Source organism: Haemaphysalis longicornis, unplaced genomic scaffold, assembly GCF_048455015.1.
Source record: "Haemaphysalis longicornis isolate Haplotype H1 unplaced genomic scaffold, Haemaphysalis longicornis Haplotype H1 scaffold_10, whole genome shotgun sequence".
NCBI classification, from domain to species: domain Eukaryota; kingdom Metazoa; phylum Arthropoda; class Arachnida; order Ixodida; family Ixodidae; genus Haemaphysalis; species Haemaphysalis longicornis.
The window spans coordinates 29,980,606-30,005,893 of record NW_027526204.1 but is presented as its reverse complement, the minus strand read 5'-3'; the positions used below and the strand labels follow the sequence as shown (position 1 = coordinate 30,005,893).

At 47.1% G+C, this 25,288-nt stretch overlaps 1 protein-coding gene across 1 annotated transcript in view; it reads right to left on the bottom strand.

Annotated features, from left to right (window-relative positions):
- The window catches only part of LOC144158331 (uncharacterized), a 69,923-nt gene that overhangs the window by 4,427 nt on the left and 40,208 nt on the right, over positions 1-25,288 (bottom strand). Inside the window, exons 9-11 of the mRNA XM_077689153.1 lie at positions 22,996-23,128; positions 21,904-22,247; positions 7,322-7,459 (exon numbers count right to left, since the gene is read on the bottom strand). Coding sequence (XP_077545279.1) covers positions 7,322-7,459; positions 21,904-22,247; positions 22,996-23,128 — 615 coding nt within the window. The remainder of the gene's footprint in view (positions 1-7,321; positions 7,460-21,903; positions 22,248-22,995; positions 23,129-25,288) is intronic.

Here is a 25,288-nt window from a genome sequence, read left to right as displayed (position 1 = left end):
AACAGTGTAAGATAATTAGGGCATTGAATCGATCGGTAACCTTCAAAGAGTTTGTTTCTCTGACTAAATCGTGCTACGAACCATCCGATTTTGAATACGCGCCTGAAGACGTTAACTCGACCGAAACTGCGCTCCCATCACATTTTCAACCGACGCAAGCAAAGGGAGGGACTGCTTCACGTTCGTTGTCAACACTTGACATCCAAGCTAAAGATGCCTTGTTTTCTACGCCACTTCAAGATTCCTCGGAGAGTACCGGGAGCTACACAGTCTGCAGATCAAGCCGTGTAACTTCTTCAGAAGCCACTTACAGCAAATGTCCCAAGCATCAGAATATGAGGGTGCCACCCGCGGAAATCGCACCATAAGATGTGGAAGAAAGGAGTCCGAAGCCGCCGTAAAAGGAAAGAATAACTCTATTTACATGAGACCGCTATGAACGTACACCGTTTCCGATCGTCTTCGTCTTCCTTCTCGTTCTGTCGGCTCATAGCTTTCCCTGTGAATCATCCTCTTCATAAATATACAACAGGCTGCACTAATTTTGTATCCTTTCGCACCTTTTCGTGCTCTCCTGGCTTCAAGCCTCCACACTTTGAAGATGCCCGTCCACTCGTGCCCTATGCGAGCCTTATTGGTTTGCTCAAGCCTCTGACTCCCCCTTTGAAAGATGTTTCACATTGTGCTTTACTGCTTCGAAAGACTCCCAGCGCACACCGACCAGCCATATTTTTTTGCCTTCTCGAGTGCTCTCGTGGTAATCGCTCGTCTGCCTTCTGGCTCACGTCTACGTCGGCAGAGAATAAAAGTCCATGTCGAAGCTGAAAGTGCAATTCTAAGGCTAGAAGTCAAAGCTACAAGTCTAGAAACTACACTTTCATTTCCGAGTGCTACAGCATTCAGAAATGCGAGTGGTGACACAATGACTCCTTTTTAAATTAGTCGCACTAACTGGACACTGGTTCCCAGCAGCGGTACATTTTTCAACATTACCGCGTTTCGCCTCCCAGTCACCTTGCGTATCGTTACGAGGTATGAGCGCTTCCTTCATTTAGATGTACCCCCCAAAATTCACGCTGCTTTGGATATGGTATGGCGTCTGTTGAATCCTCACTAGCGCGAAATCAGATTCGCTGTTATGCACCATGACCTGCGATATCTGGTTGCTCGGACATGCTGGTTCTTCAGCGCAGATGTCAGATGGTTTGTGTAAGTCGTCCGCTTCCTTTGCTAGTTGTAGCACGGCTGAGTCGCTCTGACGTCACCGTCCCTTTTGTGTTAATCACGTGACCTGTTACGTCACCCTTCGTTTTCTATATCTACTTCGTTGCAACCGCAATAAACGTTGTTCGTCACCCGACTGCCGGCCCGCCTACATGGTGGCAGCGGTGCCCAGCCGAAATGACCACGCCGCCAGCCCCCCTGCCGTCAACGATGTTGCCGCCACCAAAGCCCCTGGATACGTCGGGCAACGCCTGGCAGGGATGGAAGACGTGGAAAAGTGAGTTCACGCTATTTTCCACTGCTACCCAGTTGACGAAGCAAGCCAAAGATGTGCAAGCGGCCACGTGGCTTGTGGTTATCGGTGAAGAGGCAAGGAAGGTATACAGCACCCTCACGTTTGAGGCAGAAGAGGACAAAAATAACATCGACGTCCTAATTTCTAAGTTTGAAGAGTTCTACAAGCCGGAAACGAACTTGACATATCATGAATTCCGATTCGGGTCAAGAAACCAAAGGGAAGGCGAACCTTTCAATGAGTGGCTCACGGAGCTTCGCATGTTAGCCAGCAACTGTGAATTTGGGGCAATGGAACCGAGGATGCTGCGCAGCCGCATTATTCTGGGAATTCGAGACAAGAGCCTGCAGCAGAAATTGATTGCTGAGAACCCTTCGTACCAAAAGACTATCGATATCTGCCGCACGCAAGAGCAAGGGAAAGAGCAGTTTCGCGAAATCAGCGAAGCCGCCGAGACTGCGCACGGTACGGTAGTTACCGTTAACGCAGTGGCAAAGAAAGGCGATGCCTGCGGCAGCTGCGGCTATCGCACACACCGCGGCGAAAGGTGCCCCGCCACCGGCAGAACCTGCAATAAGTGCGGAGGGTTCAACCACTTCGCTCGAGCATGCAAATCGGCGCCGCCTTCACGAAGCTTTCCCAGCAAGAAGAAAGAACTACGGCAACTCTGCGCAGACGCCGACGCTTTTTTTCTTCAAACGTTAACAGTGAACACGGTCAGCAGCACAGATTACTGGAGCGCGACGGTAAACATTGAAGGACAACCAACGACGTGCAAATTAGACACGGGGGCAAATTGCTCCGTCATTTCAAGGAGGGACGTCGAAAAGTTGCCGGATCTACCACAGCAGACTTGCCAGGTTGCGCTAACTTCCTTTTTCGGCCACAAATCAACATCCCAAGCAAAAGTGCGCCTGCGGCTTTCAGCAAATGATAGGGTGGTCCCCGAAACATTTTACATCGTAGAGCAAAGTGTGCCAGTAACTTTGAGCGGTTCAGCGGCCGAACGCCTTGGATTTATCGTCCGGGTTCAGCACATCCAGGTCGATCAACTTTACCCGCCAGCACAACCTTTTGCAGAGATCTTCACTGGACTGGGAGAGCTCAAGGACTACGAGTATGAAATAAAGCTCAAGCCCGGCGCAGTGGGTGTCGTCGTACCAGCCCGAAGAGTCCCCGTGGCCCTGGAGAACAGGACTAGAGCAGAACTGCAGCGGATGGAGGACCAAGGCGTCATAACAAAGGTAACTGAGCCCACCGAATGGTCCAGTCACATGGTTACCGTTGTTAAAGGAGACAAAGTTCGAGTCTGCCTGGATCCAACATCGCTCAACCAAGCCATACTCCGGGAGAACTATCCCATGCCGACTTTAGACGATGTCGCTCCCAGGCTTGCCGGAGCAAAATTCTTTTCCACGCTCGATGCAGCTTCGGGGTTTTGGCAAATTCGGCTTAGCGAGTCAAGCTCCAAACTTTGCACGATGAGCACGCCGTATGGACGCTATCGGTTCGCACGAATGCCGTTTGGAATAGCCTCTGCCCCCGAAATTTTCCAGGCAGCAATGCACCGCGTTTTGGAAGGTTTGCCCTGTGTGGCGGTTGTTATGGATGACGTGCTAGTATGGGGAAAAACTAAAGCCGAACATGACCGTAACTTGCAACTTGTGTTGTCCCGATGTCAACAGCATAACCTTCGGCTTAACCCCAAGAACTGTACGTTTCTGCAGCCGGAGGTCCGGTACTTGGGACACATCCTCACTACAGAAGGCCTACGCCTGGACCCGGAGAGGGTACAAGACATACTTTCAATGTCTGAACCGAAGAACAAGAAAGAACTGCAAGTATTTCTCGGTACGATGAATTTCGTCCAGCGCTTCATTCCCAATATGTCTGTTGCAACCGCACCTTTACGAACACTGTTGCGTAAAGATATTGCATGGGTTTGGACGGAGGCGCAACAAAAAAGTTTCGACGCATTACGCCAATCCTTGACTCAAGCACCTGTTTTGGCTTTCTTTAACCCTAAGCAGCCTTTCACACTCTCAGTCGACGCAAGCCAATTAGGAGTAGGCGCAGTTCTAATGCAAGACGGCCGCCCTGTCGCTTTTTCGTCGCGGTCGCTCACAGATGCGCAGCAAAGCTATGCGCAAATCGAGAAAGAAATGCTAGCGATAGTGCATGGTTGCACTAAGTTTCATGACTACGTGTTTGGGCAGGCCCAAGTGATTGTAGAGACTGACCACAGGCCCTTGGTACCAATACTTAACAAGCCGCTGCATCAGTGCCCCCTCCGCTTGCAGCGCATGAGGCTGACCTTGCAGCGCTACCCGATCAAACTGGTATACAAGCCAGGCAAAGAACTGTTTCTTGCGGATGCTTTATCGCGTTTTCCGAGCGAAGTGAGCATGCGTGAGGAAACGGAGCAGTTTCAAGTCAATGTGCTAGAATTTCTTTCTGCCTCGGAACCCCGTCTAAAAAGCATTCTTGCAGCAACAAACAACGATCCCGTTCTCGTCAAGCTGCGGGAATATGCGGTGACCAGTTGGCCTGACAACAAGCGCGAGGTTCCAGAAGCCGTCCGCACCTACTGGTCTTATCAGGAGGAGATACACGCGCAAGACGGTCTTCTGTTTCGCAGCAACAAGGTAATCGTACCAAGCTCGATGAAAACAGAAATTTTGGCTCTTCTGCACGTAGCACATCCTGGGGCCGATAAGATGAAGGCGCGGGCGCGAAGCGTCATGTTCTGGCCCTGCATGGCGAGCGACATTGAACAGTTCTGTCGAAACTGCAAAATATGCCAAAAGCATCAGCCGCGAAACGCAAAGATGCCGCTTTTGAGCCATGAGGTTCCAACCTTACCCTGGGAGGCTGTAGGAATGGACCTATTCTTTTACGAGGGCCGACAGTTTGCTATAATAGTTGACTTCTATTCCTTCTTTTTTGAAATCAAGGAATTTCGCCATACCACTGCAAACCTGCTCAAGTCCTGGTGCGCCGAGATTTTTGCAGTTCATGGATTACCGCTTAAACTGTGTAGCGATAACGGGCCGCCATTCAACAGCACCGAATTCAAAGAATTTTTACATGGACTCGGTGTTAGCCACGTAACGTCAAGCCCGTATCATCCACGCTCAAATGGTATGACGGAGAGGGGAGTGCAAGAAGCAAAAAAGCTACTAAAAAAGTGCTCGCTTAGAACGCCCTACTTCCACATGGCTCTGCTTGAATGGCGTAATACACCTCGAGATGCTGTTTTAAAGTCCCCAGTGCAGAGACTGATGGGAAGGCAGACGAGGACCCTGCTGCCCGTACCCACAGGCCACCTGGTGCCGGAGGTCGTGCCCAACCGAGCCGTCCAGAACCGCCTACAGGAGATCCGCCAACGCCAGAGGATCTACTACAACCGCGGCTCCAGGAACCTGCCACCTCTGTCGCCTGGGCAACGAGTGACTACATACGACACCCACGAAAAGACCTGGACACCTGCGGTCTTTCTGCGGCCTGCTGAGACGCCGCGATCCCTGGTGGTGAAAACGGAAGAGGGTCAGGAACTTCGACGCACTCGCGAGCATCTGCGAGAAGCCCCTACACCACATCGCGAAGAGAGTACTCCTGCTGGGTCCGAGCAGCAAGACGACGCCCAGCCCGCTCAAGAGCTACGCAGAAGCACAAGGGCACGCCGGGAGCCCTGCCGCTACCCCCAACCTGAAAGACAATTGTAATTTGTTGGCTCCCTAAGAAAGGGGAGATGTAGCACGGCTGAGTCGCTCTGACGTCACCGTCCCTTTTGTGTTAATCACGTGACCTGTTACGTCACCCTTCGTTTTCTATATCTACTTCGTTGCAACCGCAATAAACGTTGTTCGTCACCCGACAGCCGGCCCGCCTACACTAGTAACACAATTTCATCCAGCAACACCAGTACTAGAATGCGTTAATAACTAGTTTAGCGTTGCATTGCCAGGATAACGCAACGTCAATTTCACACAATTGCATTCATCCTCGCATCTTTTACTTAATTTTTTTCCCTTAGTTCGGAACGACAACGATGTGGCAGCACGAAGTTTTCCGAAATCAAGTCGAACATCAAACGAACTAACCCAGAAATGAGTTGTATATTTGTGTAGTGTTTCTTGTGTGTTGAGTAAAGTGTGAAGTAAGACTGCGCTATTTATGCGAAAACCTGTTTCTTATCGGGCCCTGCGATTGTGCGTTATTTATACGGGCGTTATATGACATTCTCTAGCGTTAAAATATCGCCATCGTTGGACAGAGGGGTGAATTTCTGTGATTCTCTATGTCTATGCACCTCCCTACAAATCCAAGCTGCCTCGGGTAATGGCCCAATGAGATAGATGTCACCTTGATAACGCGAGGAACCAAGGTTGACTCGGACCTGTAGAAGCGTTTTAATTTTATTTAAATTCACCAACGAGCATCATCATCTTCAGAGAAAGTTGGCGTTCCTTCTGTCCATTTCGGGTGGACTACAGACGTAATAAGTGAAAGGCTTAAAGCTTCGCTTTAAAACATAACAAATGCAAAAGAAAAGCCCATTTGGACACTTTGAGATTGTGCGCAGGTTGTTTGTTTTGTGCGCCCCGCCCATTGCAATTTAGCGTCCGCTGGATACTTTAAAATGTGTCAGGGATAAACAAAGAAACAAACCATAAGTTCTTACGTCGTTCCTGGCCCCGGTATAAGAAGCTAGCACGCGCTTCGCGTTCAGCCAGAGGGATAGGGTTCTAGCGTAACAAGATCTGACACAAAATGTTGAACATGGAGTGACGTGACGTGTAGTGACGTGAATATGTAGTGACATGAATATGGTTGAGGTACACTTTTGTTGAAGTCGGCAATTAGGTGGGCGGAAAGACAAAATAATGTCGTTGAGGACTAGGTGGCATCAGCCGTTCCACTTACAGACCTTGTAGGACGCTTTTGTCCTAGTTAGCCTTCCAACAAGAAAAAAACGATCATTATTATTAGATACTGGGCAGACTGGTCAAGTTATTTTTTAGATTAAAAATTGCGTATGCCCACAACGTTCCCACGGGTATTTGTTGTTCCTGGGCTGCACCAAGGTTTTCCTTCGAATTCACTTGCTGTCATTTAGAGAGACACCCTCTGTGATTTGACTTTATGGAGAAATAATTTTTAAAGGAGCCATGAAGACAAAATACAAGTTGGGTGTATTAGAAAACCGGCTTAGTCCAGATAAGAATGACACCAATATCATCGCAATCTTCGAAAAAATAACGAAGATATTAAAGAAAACGTGTGAAGCCATTTTGAGCCCCTAGCCAATTTCCCGCAACTTTTCAATGACGTCCCGGAACCTTGTTTGTGCGATTGGCGGCCACCTAACTGACCTGTCGCGACGACACATGAGTGGACGTCTATAATGGGGCCTCTAGTTCCATTTGACTGCATCACTTGAATGGTAACGTACAGTTAACGCACTGAAAGTTATGTTGTTTTGTTGGCCCGTATGACGTCATTCTTGCTCATAACACGTCACTGTGGCGCAAAATTTGAAAGTTTTAAAATACTTCTTGCTTTTTTTGTTAAAAAACATTTTTTTAGCGTTAATGAAGCTGAGTGAGATACTGAATCCTAGTTCTTTCAAATTAAGCCAAGTTGTATTTTCTCTTCATGGCTCCTTGAACATTGTAAGGAATCGTTAAAAATGAGCTTGATAAGATGTTACACGAAATTTCGGTCGGTTGACAACACACCTGGTACATTCCGAGTAAGTTTGGGGCCCCTGAAGACCAGTGCCGCCAACACTTTTCTCACCTGCTCGTTGTGCTCCAGAGGCGGCACACCGTGCATCCGCCTGTATTTGTTGCTAACTTTTAAAACTTGCTTCTGAAGCCTGCGCATGGCTTTGGTGAATTTGCCGTTAAAGTCCGTTGGCTCGATACCTCTGATAACCTGCGTGTCGGGGAAAAGAGCGTGTAAAAAAAACAAACAAAAAACAAAACAAGCAGCACAAAAGAGGAAGCCACATAGGTATACGTAGTTTAGGGCTACATAGAGTTTCCGGCGTAACAGCCTTAAAAGGCACATTGAAGCATTGCGGAGATCTTCGTCGGTACTTAAAAGGCGGCACTGGCGTCAAGGATTGGACAGCCACTACGTACGATGACCACAGGGGGTTTTCCTAAGACGGTTTTTACCAGTGTTGCTTTGCCTGAAAACTTCGTTGTAGAATTCTTGCTAGAAGGGCGTATTTTTAATCTGCAACTCTCTGGCAGCGTGTTTCCAAATTCTTTGCTACCCAGCGCCCCCACGAGACATGATTTGATTGATTGTGGGGTTTAACGCGCCGACGCAACGCAGGCGATGAGGCGCGCTGTAGTGGAGGGCTCCGGATTAATTTTGACCACCTGGGGATCTTTATCGTGCGCCGAAATCTCGTACACACGGGCGTTTTTGCTTTTCGCCTCCATCAGAAAAGCGGCCGCCGCGGCCGGGAATCGAACCCGCGACCTCGTGCTCAGCAGCGCAACGCCTTAGCCCACGAGACATGTGTGATGTCCTTTCGCGCGTTACCCTATTTAGCAACTATTAAAACGGCCCGGACATTCCGCTTTTACGACCACAAGGTAGATTTCCGAGTAGTCGGGCTTACGGTCAGGGTGTGAGACCCAGTGGGTCTAACCACTTTCAATTTTGTATTGTAAAACGCTTTATAGGATCGCGTCTGGACGTGGCTTGGCATGTTTTAGGCGGGGTTAGGTTAAAGACAACGGATACGACCACGTTTAAATAACGTTTTGAGTTACGCGTGGCGACATCCCTGTTTCCAAGTTCGGCTCCAGGCCACCAGGAAGTTTGGTGGTATGGATGATTACTTCTGCCTTACCTTTCTTACCAATCCTTAATATCAACAACTTTGTTGTTCGAATAAAGCGCATGCACATCCCTTGTGCAAGGAAGTATTTGGAACATAGCGCAAAAAATGTCAGTGTTGCGCAGTAACTGCGAGAGCAGGCAGCAGGTTGCGGTCGCCAGGTGAAGTTCTCCCACAAGCATTAAAGAAGCTGCAAACAAGGCCATTGGTGTGCTTGTTAAGCTTTGGGGAAGGAGGAATTCAGGGGTCATTAGGGAACCAAGGTGTGGCGTGGAGCATAGAAGAGCATACGCTCTATGCGGGCAAGGTGTTATCTGCCATATTCAAGAGAGTGGCAGGAGACAGTTATTCGGGCAGAGTGGAAGATGCTTCAACAGTTCGTTACGGGACGGTGATATTGTAACAAGCGCTTTCGACCAGAATGCGCGAGATGGCTGTATGGGCCTCCATGGCTGAGCACGCAGATTGATTGCTGTTATTTACAGAGCACTTCTGAAAAAACTAGGGCTGGCGATATGGCACGCCCGATAATTGAAGCAGAGCAGAGAAACAGGCGGATACGGGCATGTGAGAGCTGTATTGCGCCCTGAAAGAAAGAACGGATTTCTTGAATTGCGCGCCGCTGAGACCTGATTAGTACTTTTTGTTTAGTGGTTGCTTCTTTTGTGCACAGAAGTGAAGTACGGACTCATAGCCTTTGTTTGCCACGTGTTTTGTCTGCTCTATCTGCGCTGTTTTAACAAAAAAGTGTTTTATTCCCGGCTGCATCAAGATTTCGCTGATGTCATATCCGTCACGGAAGTGATGCCACTACAACGATGCAAGCGGCCTGTAAACCCCAGCACACAGGGTCTTCTTGCGGGGAAGCAACATTTAGTACTAAAGAGTGCGTTATAATTAGGGCTGTTCGTTTTCGGGTTTTATATTTTGACACCAAAGTGTTTCATGCCGGGATACCACAAGATTTCACTGACGTCATATCCGTCACGGAAATAACGGTGTACACCTTTGCCGAAATGACCCGGCAGCAGGACTTCGCTGGCCAAGCACACTCACAAGAGAGCCGCCGACCCTCAAATCATGATAGTATTTATGCCAATGGGCATACTATCGCAATATAAACAATGCCCCGCTGCAGATTATGCTGCACATTTCACTTCCGTGTTTTATTGATTCCTATGAAAGAGGGAGAAACCACAGTTTCTTGGTTTATTGGGCTCATCCAACACTGCTCCATAGCCATTTAAGCATAATGTTCATGTATTGCGCGAAAAAAGTATTGGAATTGAATGTTAGCAACTACTTTTGCCCGACAAGCTGCACAGGCTTACATAGATGAGAATCCGGGGAGCTCTGACCGCAGTAACAGGCCAGCGGAGCGAACTTCACCGAGTAGTGGGAGATATCAAAAAGGCTTCAGAAACTGCTTTTTACACGTAATACTGTAGCTACCAAGTCCTCCACCCTACCCAAAGTATTGTTTAGTCCAACAATTATTATAACACCACTAAGAACTATTGAGAAACCAGATTGAGACGAGCAGTGGACCATGCTAAAAGTTTGCATTTCGAGAACTCAAAACAAGAGCAGTTCTGAAAGATAGCAGAGTCGCTGGACTCCGAGTTTGAGCTTAGTAAACGTGTGATGGGTTTAGAAAAAAAAAAACATCGTCATCGTCAGAAAAGGGAAGCTGCGTGTTTACGGCGCATAAAATAAATATATTAGATGAAGACATACTTGCGCTATTTTGAAAGCGGTTTCATGTTCCCACAACCCAAGATAGCAACATAGCCACTATATCCTAACCGAAAGCAACAAAGTATGGGGAGAACTGCGGCTTTTCAGCGCGACATCTGCTGGCAACGTACTAATAGAGAACGGTAATAAATTTTTTGTGGCGATAAAAAAATTACAACTGGCTCACAGTACCATTCTGTCCAGAGGTGTACAAGATAATAATAACGAAAAGAGGATGTTTGGCGGGTTGAAACTTGGAAATGTAGGTATCTTTGACATGACACAAATGACCGTATTTGCACGCGGGGGTAGGTTTTTTGCAAAAAGTTGAAAATGCTTCTTTGACTCAAGGAATGGCAGAACGGAGGAATGTAATTTGAAAATCATACTTATTCCTCATTTTGGTAAAAAATCCCTCCATTTGAACAGGGCCCGTTTTCGAGCGCCTTTTCAAGAATGTGCCTTAATAGGGAAATATACTTGCCTAAATCAGAAAGAAGAAGAATCATAGACCCTTCCCTAAAAGAAAGATAGTTAAAACGCGAAGCGTTCTCCCGTGCAGCCTGCATCAAAGTCAAAGTTTAAAATCCAAAGTGCTTCGACCGTGACTGGCGTATTTGGATAGACGCCAGCTTCACAAAGCGAGGGACCAAGGTTCGAATCCTACCAGCAGAAGCGTCTTTTCCTGATACGCTTCATGTGCCCTTGTGCAAGTTGGCTTTCCTGGATAAAGTTTCGGCCGTGACGATTTTATTTTGTACTTTCATTTTGGACTTCGGAGACAATAGATTGCATCGAAAATATCTGTCAAGAAATGTTACCAACTTTTTTTGAGTGGACCAATAACAATTGTCTTCGAATTAATACCGACAAAACGAAAGCTATACTTTTTAAGCCTAAAAATAAAATTGCACCACTACCCAAAATAGCGCTCGGCACAGAACCGATTGCTATAGTTGAGACCATAAAAGTTCTAGGAGTACAGTTTTGAAGTAACTTAACTTGGGACATTCATGTCAATGAAATCCACAAAACATTGTGCAAAATAACCGGGATACTAAATAGAACCCGCCACATATTGCCTGAAGGCATAAAGCTTTTAATCTATAATTCCTTGTTTCTTCCAAACCTAACTTATGCCCAGCTAGTTTGGGGCACAACAACAAAAACGAATTTGAATAAGTTGCTCCTATTACAAAAGAAAGCCATCAGAATCGTGGCAAATGCTTCGTTTGCCTCTCACGCGAAAGAACTGTTTGATAACTATAAAATCATTAATATCATTCGCTTATATGATTTTAGACTAAAGCAAATATATACAAATGCAGTTAAAAACAATAACCCATTTTATGCTGAATTATCCGAATTAAGAAGAAATCCTATTATGTACAACACGCGCTTCACTAATGCCTGGCACACTCCCACTCCCCAAAACAATTATGGCTTGCAGGCATTGACAGTTAACCTTCCAATTCTTTTAAATAAAATGAATGCGGCAGAAATAGATATATCACGCCTCTCGAAACGAAACTTACGGGAATTATTTCTTTAATTCTATTTAATATGTTTTACTGTTTCATTTGAATTTGTATACTTTACTTCCTGTGTTTCTGTGGTGTTGTAATACGCAAACATTGAATGTTCTGTTAAACGCTTGTGTTGTTCACATGTAATATTTTTCCCTCATGCTTGCTCAATGTAAATATACGTATGACGTGTTTTTGACTGTTTCCGCTATCAGATTTCACGCTTGTTTAAACTATTTCTTTCATTTTTTATTGTATAAATCTACACTGATATTTTTCTTGAACTGTAACAGATTCTTGAAGTGTAACTGAAACCGTATCTTCTTCAAGGGCAATGTGTTGACCCGAGAGACTCGTGCCCCTAGTTGCTGTCCAATGTGGGGACAGTCGTCCCGTCAAGCTGTCTTTCAGTGCAGCTTTTTGCGACTGCCCCTCCTTGCACACTCAAGGAAAATAAAGTTTGAATTTGAATTTGAATCCACAGCGAGCTCCGCATTGCAACCATCTTTCACTTCACTGTCGATGGTCGTCATCGACAGAGCAAATTGGCTTCCCTACAGTGCGTTTTCGGGCAGTGTCGCCATTAGTGAAGCATAGAAAGCTTGGCTTAAAGAAGAATCTAGCAAACTTCTTTCCCAACTCACGGGGTGTGGGACCCGCGTGACTATCAGCGCTGGTCCTTCGTTTTCCTCCTATTATTTGAACGCTGTAGTATGGCTTGGCTGCCAACTTAGTTGGCCTGACAACGTGACATTATGTACAGCGTTAGGGATGCGCATTGGTGCGAATGTTTGCTAGGTCGCGTCCCCTCGAGAAAATCCCTTTCGTCGAGTGGCTTTGGCTCGATTCCTGTGCTTGCCAATCGCGCGAATCCCTCACATCTGCACTGCCCCATACCTCAGTGCCGCGGCGCCATGAGGTTGAGCAAACGCAGAAGGTACTGCCTAGGTAGGCTCACGTCGTTCGGTAACAATCCCTTCGAGGATCAGAATCGAAAGGAAAACCTGCGGGCTTCGCATTGTTTCATCGCATTACTCTTGTGCAGGAGACATGTCACTGCGAGAAACGCGTCATGTACGCCTAAGTAGAGGCCAGATTTCCAGGAATTGAAAAAGTGTGTTTTAGGCGCCAAAAATAGGCAGGAAAAACATCGTCGTAAATAAAGGCGCCCTAATATTTTACGTAAAGGCGAATGATTTCAAACGAAGACGTGTGAAACCTGTATATACGATAGGAAAGCCAAAATGTTATTGTTTGTGATGGCAAAAAGCAGTCAACAGCTGGCTCATTAAATCGTCCCGTAAAACTTCTGGACTAATGGCGATCCATTGTCTAAATTCCACAAGCACACTGCTCGGATTCCTGTGAAAATGCCATTGACGCTCGCTCGAGTGTCGCATATGGTGAAAAAGGCGTGGAACAGAAGACTTGAGAGCTGTGAACACTCATTGAAATGCGCTGCTTTATGTCGCCTGACGCAACTTAAGGACGACACAATAAAAATATGGTCACATAATGAACGCCAGTCAGGCCAAGATTTTTAAAGAAATTACATGCTCTTACATTTATTGTTAAGAAAACTCTAGCAATTTTCTCACACACAATGATGTTATCCGAACTGTTCAGGCAAGACGTTGCAACAGGGTCATATGCATTTTAACACATTTGGAAGCCATTTCTACACTGGCCGAGGTTGAACAGTTTCGCGTGGACCTTGAACGGCACTGCTACGCAAGCACGAGGAGCATTGGATTGGATTCGAATAGATTAAAATAATTCTATTGGATTGGATTGGCAATCCAATCCAATTGGAGTACGGGTGTGTAGAGAATTTCATCTGCACATTCGCCGGTCTGAGCACTCCAGAAAAGTGAGGTCATATCCACTGCAGACGCACGGGAGCCGGCACGTGCCCAGCTGTGTGCCTCCCTTGCGCACTAGCCAAGTCTGAAAGTGTGCCGGAGCCGCTTGATAGCGGCTTCGCGTGGCTCATTGAGAGCTGTGCTGCGCATGCGCGAGGAGCAGTGACTTGACTGGACTGGACTGGACTGGACTGGATTGGATTGGATTGAATTGGATTGGAAATCGTTTCAGCAACAGTAAGCATGATAATCAGCTAATCCTAGAAAACCAGGAAAGCTACGAATAACCACCTGAACCTTAGCTCACACTACGTATATCCTGGCATAGCCGAGCTAAGCCACTGCTAATTTTTCAAAACGTGTTCAGCAGCCGAACATATTTTTTAGGGAAGAGCCGGTTTTAGCTAGAGCCGGTCGGCAGTTTGAATTTTTAAGTGTACTGATTTGCAGCTGCGCAGTGATATTTCGCCATTGGCTCGTTGATATTGTAATAATCTGCTAACAAAGTCATGTTCGATGCTCCATCGCCGCGTTGAGAATAGATTTTGCTTTGAGCATGCATCTAGAAATGAGGATGAGTTTGCAACTGGTTGAAGAAATCTGTTTGGAGAGCATGCGGAACTTCGTCTGAGAATCACTGTGAAAATGTGGCAGCAATAACAAACTACCACTGTTTCCAGAGTATTAGGTTCAAAATTATTCCTCTTGTCACTGAGAATGAGCGTCTATTACCGCTGTTACTAGCGGCTGTTTTTCTCCAGGTGGTTGGACTATGGACTTGGTTGAACGCCATAGAGTTTCCAACACTCCATTCTGACCGGTAACACAAACAATGACCTCAAATTGCACTTGAAAGCGGAACTTAAGGCTAAATGGGGCTCATATAGGCGCCGATTTTCAAAATAGGCATTTATACGCATTTATACGTATTTAGGCGCAAAAGCCAAAATATGCATTCATAGGCACTAAAAAACTACCACAAAACACCTTATTAAAGGAGTACTGACACGAAAATTTTATGATCCATTTTTATTGCTTTTATTGATGATTAATGGTCTGGCGAACCCGACACAGCGCTTTAAATACTTCAGCGCGATAATTAGTTACATTGAATGGCCTGAAAATCGTTTGTTTCAATTTCCCGCGCTTTCAGCACGAAAGGCGCATATTACAGAATCCCGGCATGACCTCACCGCTTTTTGCGGAGGTGAAAACACTGCGGAGGCCGCCGGGGGCGTGTTTCGACCGCGCCGTCACCGCAGCTGAACGGCTGAGCTGCCTGATGGTGCTAGGCCTACCATAGCGGCGGAAATTCGAAGATTGTTTTCAATAAAAGTCCTGATGGCGACTTCTATTGCAATTCCGTGCTGCATTATCGCTTCCTTTCCAGCGTGTGAACGTTATTTTTGCCGACAGTGCCTTTCTGGGCATCGGTTATGCCTGCAGAGTAGCTATGGCGACGTGCACCTGTTTGTGAATGCGCCAGCGCACAGTCGCCGCTCGCCGGGACGCGTTTGAAGTGACGTCACGAGTTTTGGACGAGTGGTGTCCGCCTCACTTCTTTTGGCTACCACGGAATGATGTCACGCTTATGTCCATTGATCGGCGCGATAAATGAGGTCCAATTAAAGTATGTTCTTCACACGTCGCAGGCCCCTTATATTTCAACCAGGGTATTCTGTTGAGCAAAGGAAGCGAACTGTGCAATAATATTACCGCCGAAAATTGGTGTCAGTACTCCTTCACCCCTTCTTCAGGGCCATATATCAAAGTGGGGCGATGGGAGCGCGAGAAACAAAGTAGACATTTGCGTTAAATCCGATCTCTACGCATAACCTTGCGCGCACTTGGTTGGCCGCAGTAAAATAGAATACGAGAACTCAAATTTGCTGGGTGCGCATATGATGTGGAATATAAAAGGAGCTGCTATTTCACCGTTGTTGTATAGGCAGAGAGCCAATGGTGACATTGAAAGTGTGTAGGTTGTTCTCTCTGCACGCTACGTACAGACGTCGTCGGAGGTGACGGAGCCGCCTCCAGCGTATGCGCTTAGTTAGAAGTTGTAACATTAGGGGGCCATGAGGACAAAATACAATTTTCTTTTATTCAAAACATTTGCTGTTTCATAGTGTCAGCAGCACGTGTCAGGATGCAAACGATGTTTTATAAACTGAGAAATTAATCAATTTAAGCTGAAATTTTGATTTTTCTGCTGAATCGTGTTTTCATGGTCGGCAATGACTTCCCAGGAAGTGACGGCTCTGAAATCGATTTCAAAGCCTTGTTTTTTGTTAATGAACCTAGATAGCGCCACCATACCGTGGCAAGCCGTTTTCTGCCTCTGGGTTGTTTTCAACCGTATTTTAACGTGGCTGGTTTTTGTTCAGGGAGAAAATAATAGTTTCCTGAAACATAGTGCTCGCTCGGCAAATATAGTCACGTAAGACACCGTTGTTTGCGTCAATCGGCCAGTGTCGTCTAAAACTACCCCAAAGCCCTGCTTTCCTGTGCAGCAAAACCAAGCATAGTGCGCGCTGTACCAACAGCAGTACTCATCAGTACTTCTCTGTTTACGTTTGCTTTCGCAACTTCTACTGTTTGGCCCGCCACTCTTACTGCTTTAAAAAGAATGCGCCATAAATTTAAGCTCAAATAGCCCGTTCGGCAAGCTTATAAGCTATTTGCCTTTGCTTTTGCCTGCCTCCGCCAATCGCAGGGCTGGCTGGTATGATATCATAGGTTCTGTTGCGGGAACTGAGCGTGTGGGTCGCATGGCCATTCCCTTTTAAGTGCGAATGCACTTCTTAAGCGAGCCTGAATCGTCCGCCGCCGTCGTCCGCATAGCAACAGCTGCGGGTGCGGGCGCTCCTCGTCTTCCCTAGCAACGGGGGGAGATGGGCGCGCGCTACTCTCCTCCTCCTCTCTCCGCTGAGTGACTGCGGGTGTTGGGCGCCTCCTCTCCACTTCGGGCGGGAGAGCTCTCGCTCGCGTAGCGGGCGCTCCGCATTCCGACGCGTGAGGGCGCTCGTGTAGCGGCCGCGTGGCGCGGGGGGGTATTAGTCGAGCGCGCGCCGTCGTCGAGAGCGGTGGCTGGTTTTGCATCTCGATAACGATGATGGCGGACCGGGCAACGGTACCAGCAATAACGAGTGAAATATCTTTCTTTGTAGTTGTGTGCGTGTGTGTAATCTCTCGACTACTCATTAAGATCACGATATCCACCGTAATCGCGCAATCAACAACCGTGCATTCGCACTTACACACTCTGCCCCTCGGGGAAGTGCGAGGGAATTTTTTTTAGATGCCAAGCATCTCATGGTCGGGGCTATGTCCCTCCCTTGTCGTTGTCGTTGTTGTTGGGCCGTCCACACCCCCACTTCGCACGCTCGGCTTGCTGAACGCCCGGTCCCTTCTATGGCTCCTGGAGCGACAGTGTTGCTGGTGTCTTCCTGGGCCGGCATGAGACGAGTACGCTTCCCCTTTAAGGGCTCCTGGACCGACAGTGTGGCCGGTGTCTTCCTAAGGGGGCACCAGACGAGCACGCTTCCATTTTAAGGGCTCCTGGAGCGACAGTGTTGCCAGTTTCTTCCTGGGCCGGCACGAGACGAGAACTATCACGCGCCTTCGACGTTTCATCGTCGTCGGCAGCGGCGTGTGTCGGCGAGTCTCGGCGGGCTGTGATTAGAAGCAGCCCATAATCATCCGGGGAACGTGCATTGACCTCATCTTCAGCAACTTCATGGTTCATTCACTACAAGAGCCCTTGACTTTACATTTCACAGACCATAAAGCGGTCAAAATCAAAGCGGAACGCCAACCACAGCTCGACGTCAGCTACGTTGAACATGATGATAATAATGCTTATATAACGACAAACTCACACCACGTACATCGTCTCTCTTTCTCTCTCTTTCACCCCCACCCCCTCCAGTAAAATTACACCATCTTCCCGTAGGGGAACCCTGAGTAGTATGCGAAACAGCCATGGGGTCAACGCAATTTCCCATTTCGTAGTTACGGTAAGTGAAAAGTGTGGTAGTTACCATGGAAACCACACGGTAAATATAACGGTAGCTACGTACCTCAACCTCACCGAAACGACGAACTGATAAGTAATGGGCTCTTGAATCGACCCCATGCCTGCTTCGCATACTACGTAGGGTTCTCCTATGGGAAGATGGTGTAATTATTTTCCTAATTATATAGCTTATTTGAGCGAAGTTTACGTTAAAAGTGTTGTCAGTATGATTCTAACGAGGCAATGTTTTGAATGAATCAATTGTGCTTTGTCTTCATGGCCCCTTTAAGCACTTCTTTAGAACCAGTGACGAGACCAAGGAAAAATGACGTATCCTACGAATATGCGGGAATCGGTGTAAGCGAAGCTGTAAATAAGGATTTCTACGATCGACATAACTGTGAGTGTTCTGAACTCCACGATAGACTTCAACTAGTCGCCTTGTCACCTTGTCACTAGGCGTCATGGCAAAATTTGGAAGAGATCAAAGTGAGTGCTGCATTTTTGTCCCGCTTGCCGCTTCTGGGCTCAGTGCCCACAGCACTCGTCGTTTCGCATTGGTTACCTTGGCTCACGTCTTCGAGCCAGCGTACCCAGCATAGATTTGTGGTCCGCGCTACCCTTTGGTCTTAGCGACGACGTTCTGCGTGTCACCTCTTTGGGGTCTGGATGTCCTGAACGCTGTGGGGACAATTAAATGCAGATCATTTCAGTAACTCACGATGTCACCCGCGTTGTCCCGTCGTAGTCCGCACCGTCGTTGTCCGCGCCCCTCCCCCTACACTATATAAAAGAAAATACTATCCGGCGCCTGGTTTTGATCCCTCGACCCTGCGGGCGGAACGCAATGTACATGGTGCTCTACCCACTGCGCCACAAAGCCGACACAGAATGGGACGCTACGAACACGCCTTATTAAATGCAGAGCATTTCAGTAAGTCGCGATGTCACCCGCGTTGTCCCGCCGTAGTCCGCACCGTCGTTGTCCGCACCCCTCCCCCTACACTATATAAAAGAAAATACTATCCGGCGCCTGGTTTCGATCCCTCGACCCTGCGGGCGGGACGCAATGTACCTGGTGCTCTACCCACTGCGCCACAAAGCCGACACAGAATGGGGCGCTACGAACGCGCCTTATATCGTTGACTCATTCAAATTACTGCTGACGAGCGCTCTCTCGTCAGCAGTTGCCACAAGTGCAACAACATTAACGTAACCTAAACTACTTAACGTCGTGCGCCCCCGGAAATGCTCTGCATTTGATCGTGCCCCTCGCGAGGGGGATGTTTCACTGCGTCGCCATGCGAACAGTTTGCCATGCTTTAGTTTAAGTTCTTTCTTTGCTGGGGTGCCGACGAGCCGACGAGCGGCGCCACCTCCTCGCATTTCGCCGCGGGAGGATCCGCGGCGGGGGCGAGAGATGGCGCTGGCGTCTCCACGGCCGCGTCTGCGGCCTCCACGGGCGCCGGCGCCGGCGCGGGGTCATCGCCATTCTTTAAAAGTTTAGTTCGCATGCCATTTGCACCCCCCCCCCGCGTCATTTTGCACTGAGTAGCATGTCAGTGTGTGATGTGCTCAATTTACTCAGCTCGCGTGATCGCCTCCCCGTGTGTGTGCTTATGACTGTGCTGCAATCTAATACCCCTGCTACACTCTAACGTCCGAATGTCATTTGAACCAAACGCCATTTGACTAAAATGCCGAGTTGTGCTGCTACACTAGGTTTTGAAATGCCATTCGGCTCAAATGACATTCGAGCCAAATGAGTACCGAGAGAGAGTCATTTGGGATTTCAAAAGCCATTTCTAGCACTCTCGCACGCAGCGTGTTCGATCGGCAATAAAAAATAATACTTCCGTACGTAAAACAAACAAAATATTTTTGTTTGTGGAACTTTGTTCACTGTTCATTTACTTAAAATATGAAATCAACGTTGAAACTAAGCCACGACACGTTTGGGAATGGAAGAATGTGCCTTTCTTAAGTTTGTAGTTTTACACTATCAAGCTCCAAGTCCAGGTCGCTCCACACAAGCCATGCACAAGCGCACATGCGGCACCTCGCTGACTGGTATGCTAGTAGGAAAGGAAAATCTAAGGCCACTTTAAGGCCGGAGAACAGTCAGCGAGGTCAATATAGGTACTAAGGAAATAAAATAAACTGATATTTTTACCGTACAACGTAAGACTAGAGTGAAGGAAGCACAGTTTTGCGCTTGGTGAACAAGCACAGCGGTCAGCAGCACGACCACACATCTGCGAACGCTTTTCCGTCTAAGAAATGCAATTGCTAGACCTGAGATATTGTGGAAATCTGGGGACGCTTACTGCACAAACGCTTTACAACAGTCATCTACGCTGCTTGAAATGCTAAAACTAAATAAAAGTGTAAACTGGTTATACATTTTATACATTATATTTTCACCCATTTTTCTGGCTCGTGTTCACGTTCGCCTTTTACACTTCTCCGACGCATCAGTAGCTGCGTCCGCCAATTTCGCATGTACCACCGCGCCATCTAGTGGTGTTGTGTTAAACGTAGGATGCCCCTTCTCGCCACCGTAGCGGAGGGCGAAGGGAAACCGGGACATTCAGCAGCGCATTGGGCCAGGGAACAGCAGCATCCCCTTAAAAACCCGGGAGAAAGGCAAATAAAGCTTCGCTTTAAAATGAAAGCACATTTCGCGTTTTCCTCAAGAATAGTATGGCTCCTGAACGCCTTTTAAAAGCGACCTAGTAAGGCGTGTTTAAAAATTCACCAAAACGAATTCAATCCGCTCTTAGGTGCCTTCACTGAACTAACAAAATTTTATAACGTTGCCTTTAGATACGATTGCAAATGCACGACATATTTTTGCTGCAAGAATAGTGCCTCGAGGGGCGAATTTTGACAACATCAGGTGGCCACGGTTAGCCGGTTTGTGAGCATCTCAACAGGTTGTGTGCGGTAAAATTAAGTAGAATAAGAACGCGTCCAGAAAACGCTCATGCTTGCAGCGTTTCTGCGCAGCTCTGCATTTCTACCTGTTTTGCTGCTTCATGATGCCTTACAAGGACAGACAACCGATTTTGTGGAGTGCATATCAAGTGGCTCATATGAAAGCCAGCGTTTTATGTACTAGGTTACCCCCAAGAAACATCTAAAAAAGAAGCGAAAATAGTTTTAATTTTGCACTAAATTTCTCAAGTCGGAAAGGCGGCGCCTTGTAATGTCTAAATTGGACAGCAGCTTGCGTGTCCGAACCATTCCGTCCATTCCAACGTGTGATTCCGAAACCACATGAAGGAATAGAAAAGATTGCATAATATTGCTGTTTTAGCCTCGGAAAAGTTTTGAATACATTTTTTTCATTTAAGGTGCAGTAAAAATTGTGTCGCCTTATTGCTAACTGTAAAGGTTGCCAGCATTCCTTTCGGTGGGACACGCATCGCTGGTAGGTATAAAAATGCCGATTTCAAAACGTTCTAGGGCGCTACCAACAAAACCGTTTCGGGCTAAGTTATTTTATGTCATGCCGTTTTATTTCTGGTAAAGAAAATATACTCGACAAAAATCTGTTGTATGTCCCTTTAAGGCATTGATGTAATGGCGGATGAAGCTCGCACTATACGGGCAGCCTTGATAATCAGCTCGTCAGCTTTCCCGTAAGATTTATTGCAAACCAGAAACGAAAAATAGGCGTAAAACCGAAATATTGTTTTCCTCCGTGAGAGAGAAGTGGCAAGAGCGCGAAAGTTATATTATAATTCGTCATATGAAACCTCCAAATGGTGTCAAAATTACAATATTATCTGGCTCGGGTCAGGCGAAGCTTCAAAACTTTTGTTTAACTGACAGTCTTCGGGCTCGTGCTAGAAGACTATCTCGTTTCTCGCTGGGCGTATCAGGATATAGAACTAATTGAAGAGCAACAGCAGAAAGCCTTGCTGCCAGCACTGCAACCATTCGAATGCGGGTAACACGACTGGTAGGGACCTCTTGTAAGTCTTTGTAAGCTCGCTTTCGAAACAGCAGTGCGCAAAACGAAAACAACCGAGGAATTTTAATATTTTATTTTATTTATTCCTTTATTTTTAAATACTGTAGCCCTCCCCTGGGGCTATGACATGAGTGAGCATACAACACAATAAGTTCGAACACCAATAAAACAGAGCGGCGGAACAATATAACAAAAGCACAATCACGAGGAATCAGAAATGGACACTATAAATTTCTCGAGCGGAAAGGAACGGGTGTCACCAGACAATCCGTTCCAGTATTCGGCGGTTAAAGGGAAAAAACTAAGTTTGAACGTGTTAGTTGTTAGAATGTGTTGGAATCCATCGGATATTCTATCACGGATGTTTGAGAGCATCGAAGGAGCGAAATTCAGGACTTACCCCTTCGTGATACATGTAATCATCCTTCTTGCCACCTCCGCTTTCTTCTTCTTCTCCTCCGCCGCCACCGCCGCCACCTCCGTGGCCTTTTCCACCGCCTTCGCCTCCCCCGCTGGGAGGGCTGCCTGGCCTCGGAACGTTTTCCTTGAAGTGACCCATCATGTTTCCTGGTGGGTAGTAGTTGGTGACCACGAAGATTTTGTGGTTATATTTGGCTATGCCTGTCCCAATTTTTTTTGCTGTCCTCCATACGACCTGCGTGAAGTGGCCACAGCCAGGCTGCCACGAATTTCCCCACTTGTACATTTTGATCTCGTCGTACCAGTTGTCCACGGCGATTTTTCCTGCGCAAGGAGCAAGGCGGACAAGGGGGGGCGCGGTGGATACATGAAGTTGCCGATTTGGCAGAGGTATGCTCTAAACGAGAATGACTGAGTTTGTCATGCGGTGTAGAGGGCAAGAAGCTGCGCATGCGCGGCACTGCTGAACTTCCTTCAAACGTGTGCAGTTGCTTCGCCGTGTGCACAACACCCAATCACGATCGCTTGAAGAACTCTGCTGTGTTTAGGCTGCTAAAAAGGTGGGCGCAACCACAGGCACACTTCAACACTTTGTTTGAAGAAAGTGCATTATGAACGTGGGTCTTTGTATTTTTAGGATACGAGATACATATTTATTTGAACAGCACCATCACTGCACTTCATGAATACGAAATCTTGTCACTTAACTGTTGTGGTGGAAACGCCATGCAATATCTTATATCAGAGCTGCGTTTGTCTACCCTCAAGAAGAATATTTCACCTTCGTGTCTCAACACTCCGCGTGGCCTCTGTGAAGAGGCAAAGCAAACCAGTGAGGCCGTGGCCGGGCTAGAGTGGAGGCGCAAAAAGAAAGCTACGAAATGGGCGCCAAGTAGCCCCCATGCCTTGCGGCGGAATGGTGCAAAACAAGAAGTTTAGTGCAAAAAAACGGCTGTTCAAGACGATGATACTTGTTGTCAACTCTGGCAGCCCGGCCACCAGGAAAAAAACGCTGCAAAATATTTTAGGAAAGTCACACAGAAGAAGCATCGTGTGGGTGGTTCTAAATTACCATGAATGTGGTGCTCGGGGCTGCTGTTCCAGGAATAGAAGAGGTTCTCCCCGTACTTCTTATTACGACTCCTGTGCTTCATTGTTCCTTGCCGAGCCAAGGAGTAGGCATATGCTTGAGCGTAGCGAGCGATCTGTAAGAAATGGATAGGAAGCAGGAAATAATTAGATCGGTGCAACTCTTGCTCTGCGCAGTCGTAGTAAATTCCCTTAGCTTTGCTGATCAGTGTGCTTAAGGTCTTGAATCTTGTGCTTTTTTTTTGCCGCAGGGGCTACGCTGCAAAAGAGCGCTAAGAAAAAGGTGCGTTGCATATAGCCTCAGTTTACAGCGCAAAGATTTGGGTGAAATGGGTTAATCTAGAAAATGTTCATAGGAAAAATATTTGCAAGGGTTAAGGCTTGGGCGAGTTGGTGCATGATTACAAAAGTTGTAAGTTGTAAAAGTTGTAACTCAGCGCTCGTATTTGTCACCTTCTTCGTCTTGTGGTTTTTGTCTGAGTTTGCGCTGTTCCCCTTTTGGAAAAATATTTATCGGACCAAAATTAGATGCAAAGCAGATTGCAGCGTAACATAATATCTGGGCCTTCATTGAGGGCGCTTCGGGGGGACAGTTTATGTTGCAGAAAGAAATAGCCTTATTTTTCCCGAGAGCCCCCAGCACTGTCTTCGTCACTGAGGGGCAGGCTGGGGTACGTGCACCGTGAATTCCTCTTCTAAAAAATCACCCTTTGGCTGTTATTGTCATTTTTGTACCAGATTTTTGTTTAGCCGGGTGGTGTCGTATGTATTTCGTGCACATAACACCAAAAAACTAGCATCTTTGTGCCAAGAGTTTTGCACAGCATTACGGCACGGAGTACAGAATGAGGCCCTTCACATTTGCCACAAGTTGGGCGTGGTGCTCCGTTTAGAACGCATCCGTGTGTGTAATGTTGTGGCCAAATCATTAAGCGATAAAGAGCGAAGATGAAAGATTCGTTTTGCGTTTATTTTGAATGCCTCCCTATGTTTGGTTATCACGGGAAGTTTGTTTTGTACTTGTGCATGCCAACGTTTCTTGCTCAGTTGATGGAGTTTTTTTAATGAATGGTTGTAGGTCCAAGTAAGGGACGAAGATAAGTTCCACATATGACAGTTTTAGCACTCCGTTATCTCCGTTCGTTCTGTTCGTACCGTGTTGCCCTGGAACCTACTGCGCCTGCGCGCGGGCACGCGACAAGGACACCCTCCACCGTAACAAATGCGTGGGAATGGCGAGGGCCGGCCTGCGGAACTAATCCGCCCGACCGGAATGAATGCGCAAGTGCCCAGTCGGGTCCCGGTAAACACGGTACGAGCGGAACGGACGGAGCGTACGGAGTGTTATAACTCTCTACTGTTACCAAAGTAAGAGCAGCTGCTTCCATGTCTGAAGCTGTTTTTTTTTGCTATCACGCAGTGGCCAGACACCCAGCAAACTGTTGGGGAGCACAATAAAATATGCTGACACCGTGGTGGTTAAGAGTGAGTTGAACGCTCAATGCTCACGCGGCTTCATTAGAGACAGAGCTGTTTTTACGTCAAACGCATCTGTATACAAAACCAAGCCTGGATTCCAACGGAAGGTTTTGTTCAGAGGGCAACTTTAATAACCTCGACATTTACTGGATTTTGAGGGTTGCGTTGGGCATTTCATTTGGCCAAGCACGCTCGAAGGGAGTGGTACTTGTGCGGCTGCATACCTGGAGGTGCAATAAGGTGTGACGATAAAGGGCAGTGTGAAAAATGTGACATAAGACAAGAACACGAGTAAAGTTGTGGCAAGTCAAAGTGAGGATATTTTAACGCAGCCAATTATACGCCGAAAGGGGAAAGCTAGGAATAGTGATGCTTCTTTAGGAGGTTTCTCTTCATTTAGCTCGATGATTATGCTAGAAGAAAAGTGAAAGACAGTGCTTAAGAACCTGCAGATGCTAACCGGTATCTGTTATTACACCTAATGACTGAGTAGATCGGTCGAGTGATTCCTTAAATTTATTCATGTCCGTATGGGAAGCAAGAATTCTTACCGGTAAGAATTATTCCGTGCGTCGCTACGCACCTGTGCGGTTCTGGAATAGCCTTAAGCTGTTATTCGAAGTAACTTGCAGGTACGCTGTAGAAAATTATATTTTGTTTCCTGCTTTTGCTAGTAAAATTACATTTACATTTATGAGCAATTTTGAAACTTCTTTTTTTGACTTGGGGTTCTCGATAATGGGTAATCACGGACACTTGACAAGACTAGGGAAGGTTGCTGACGTTTCGACCCCTCT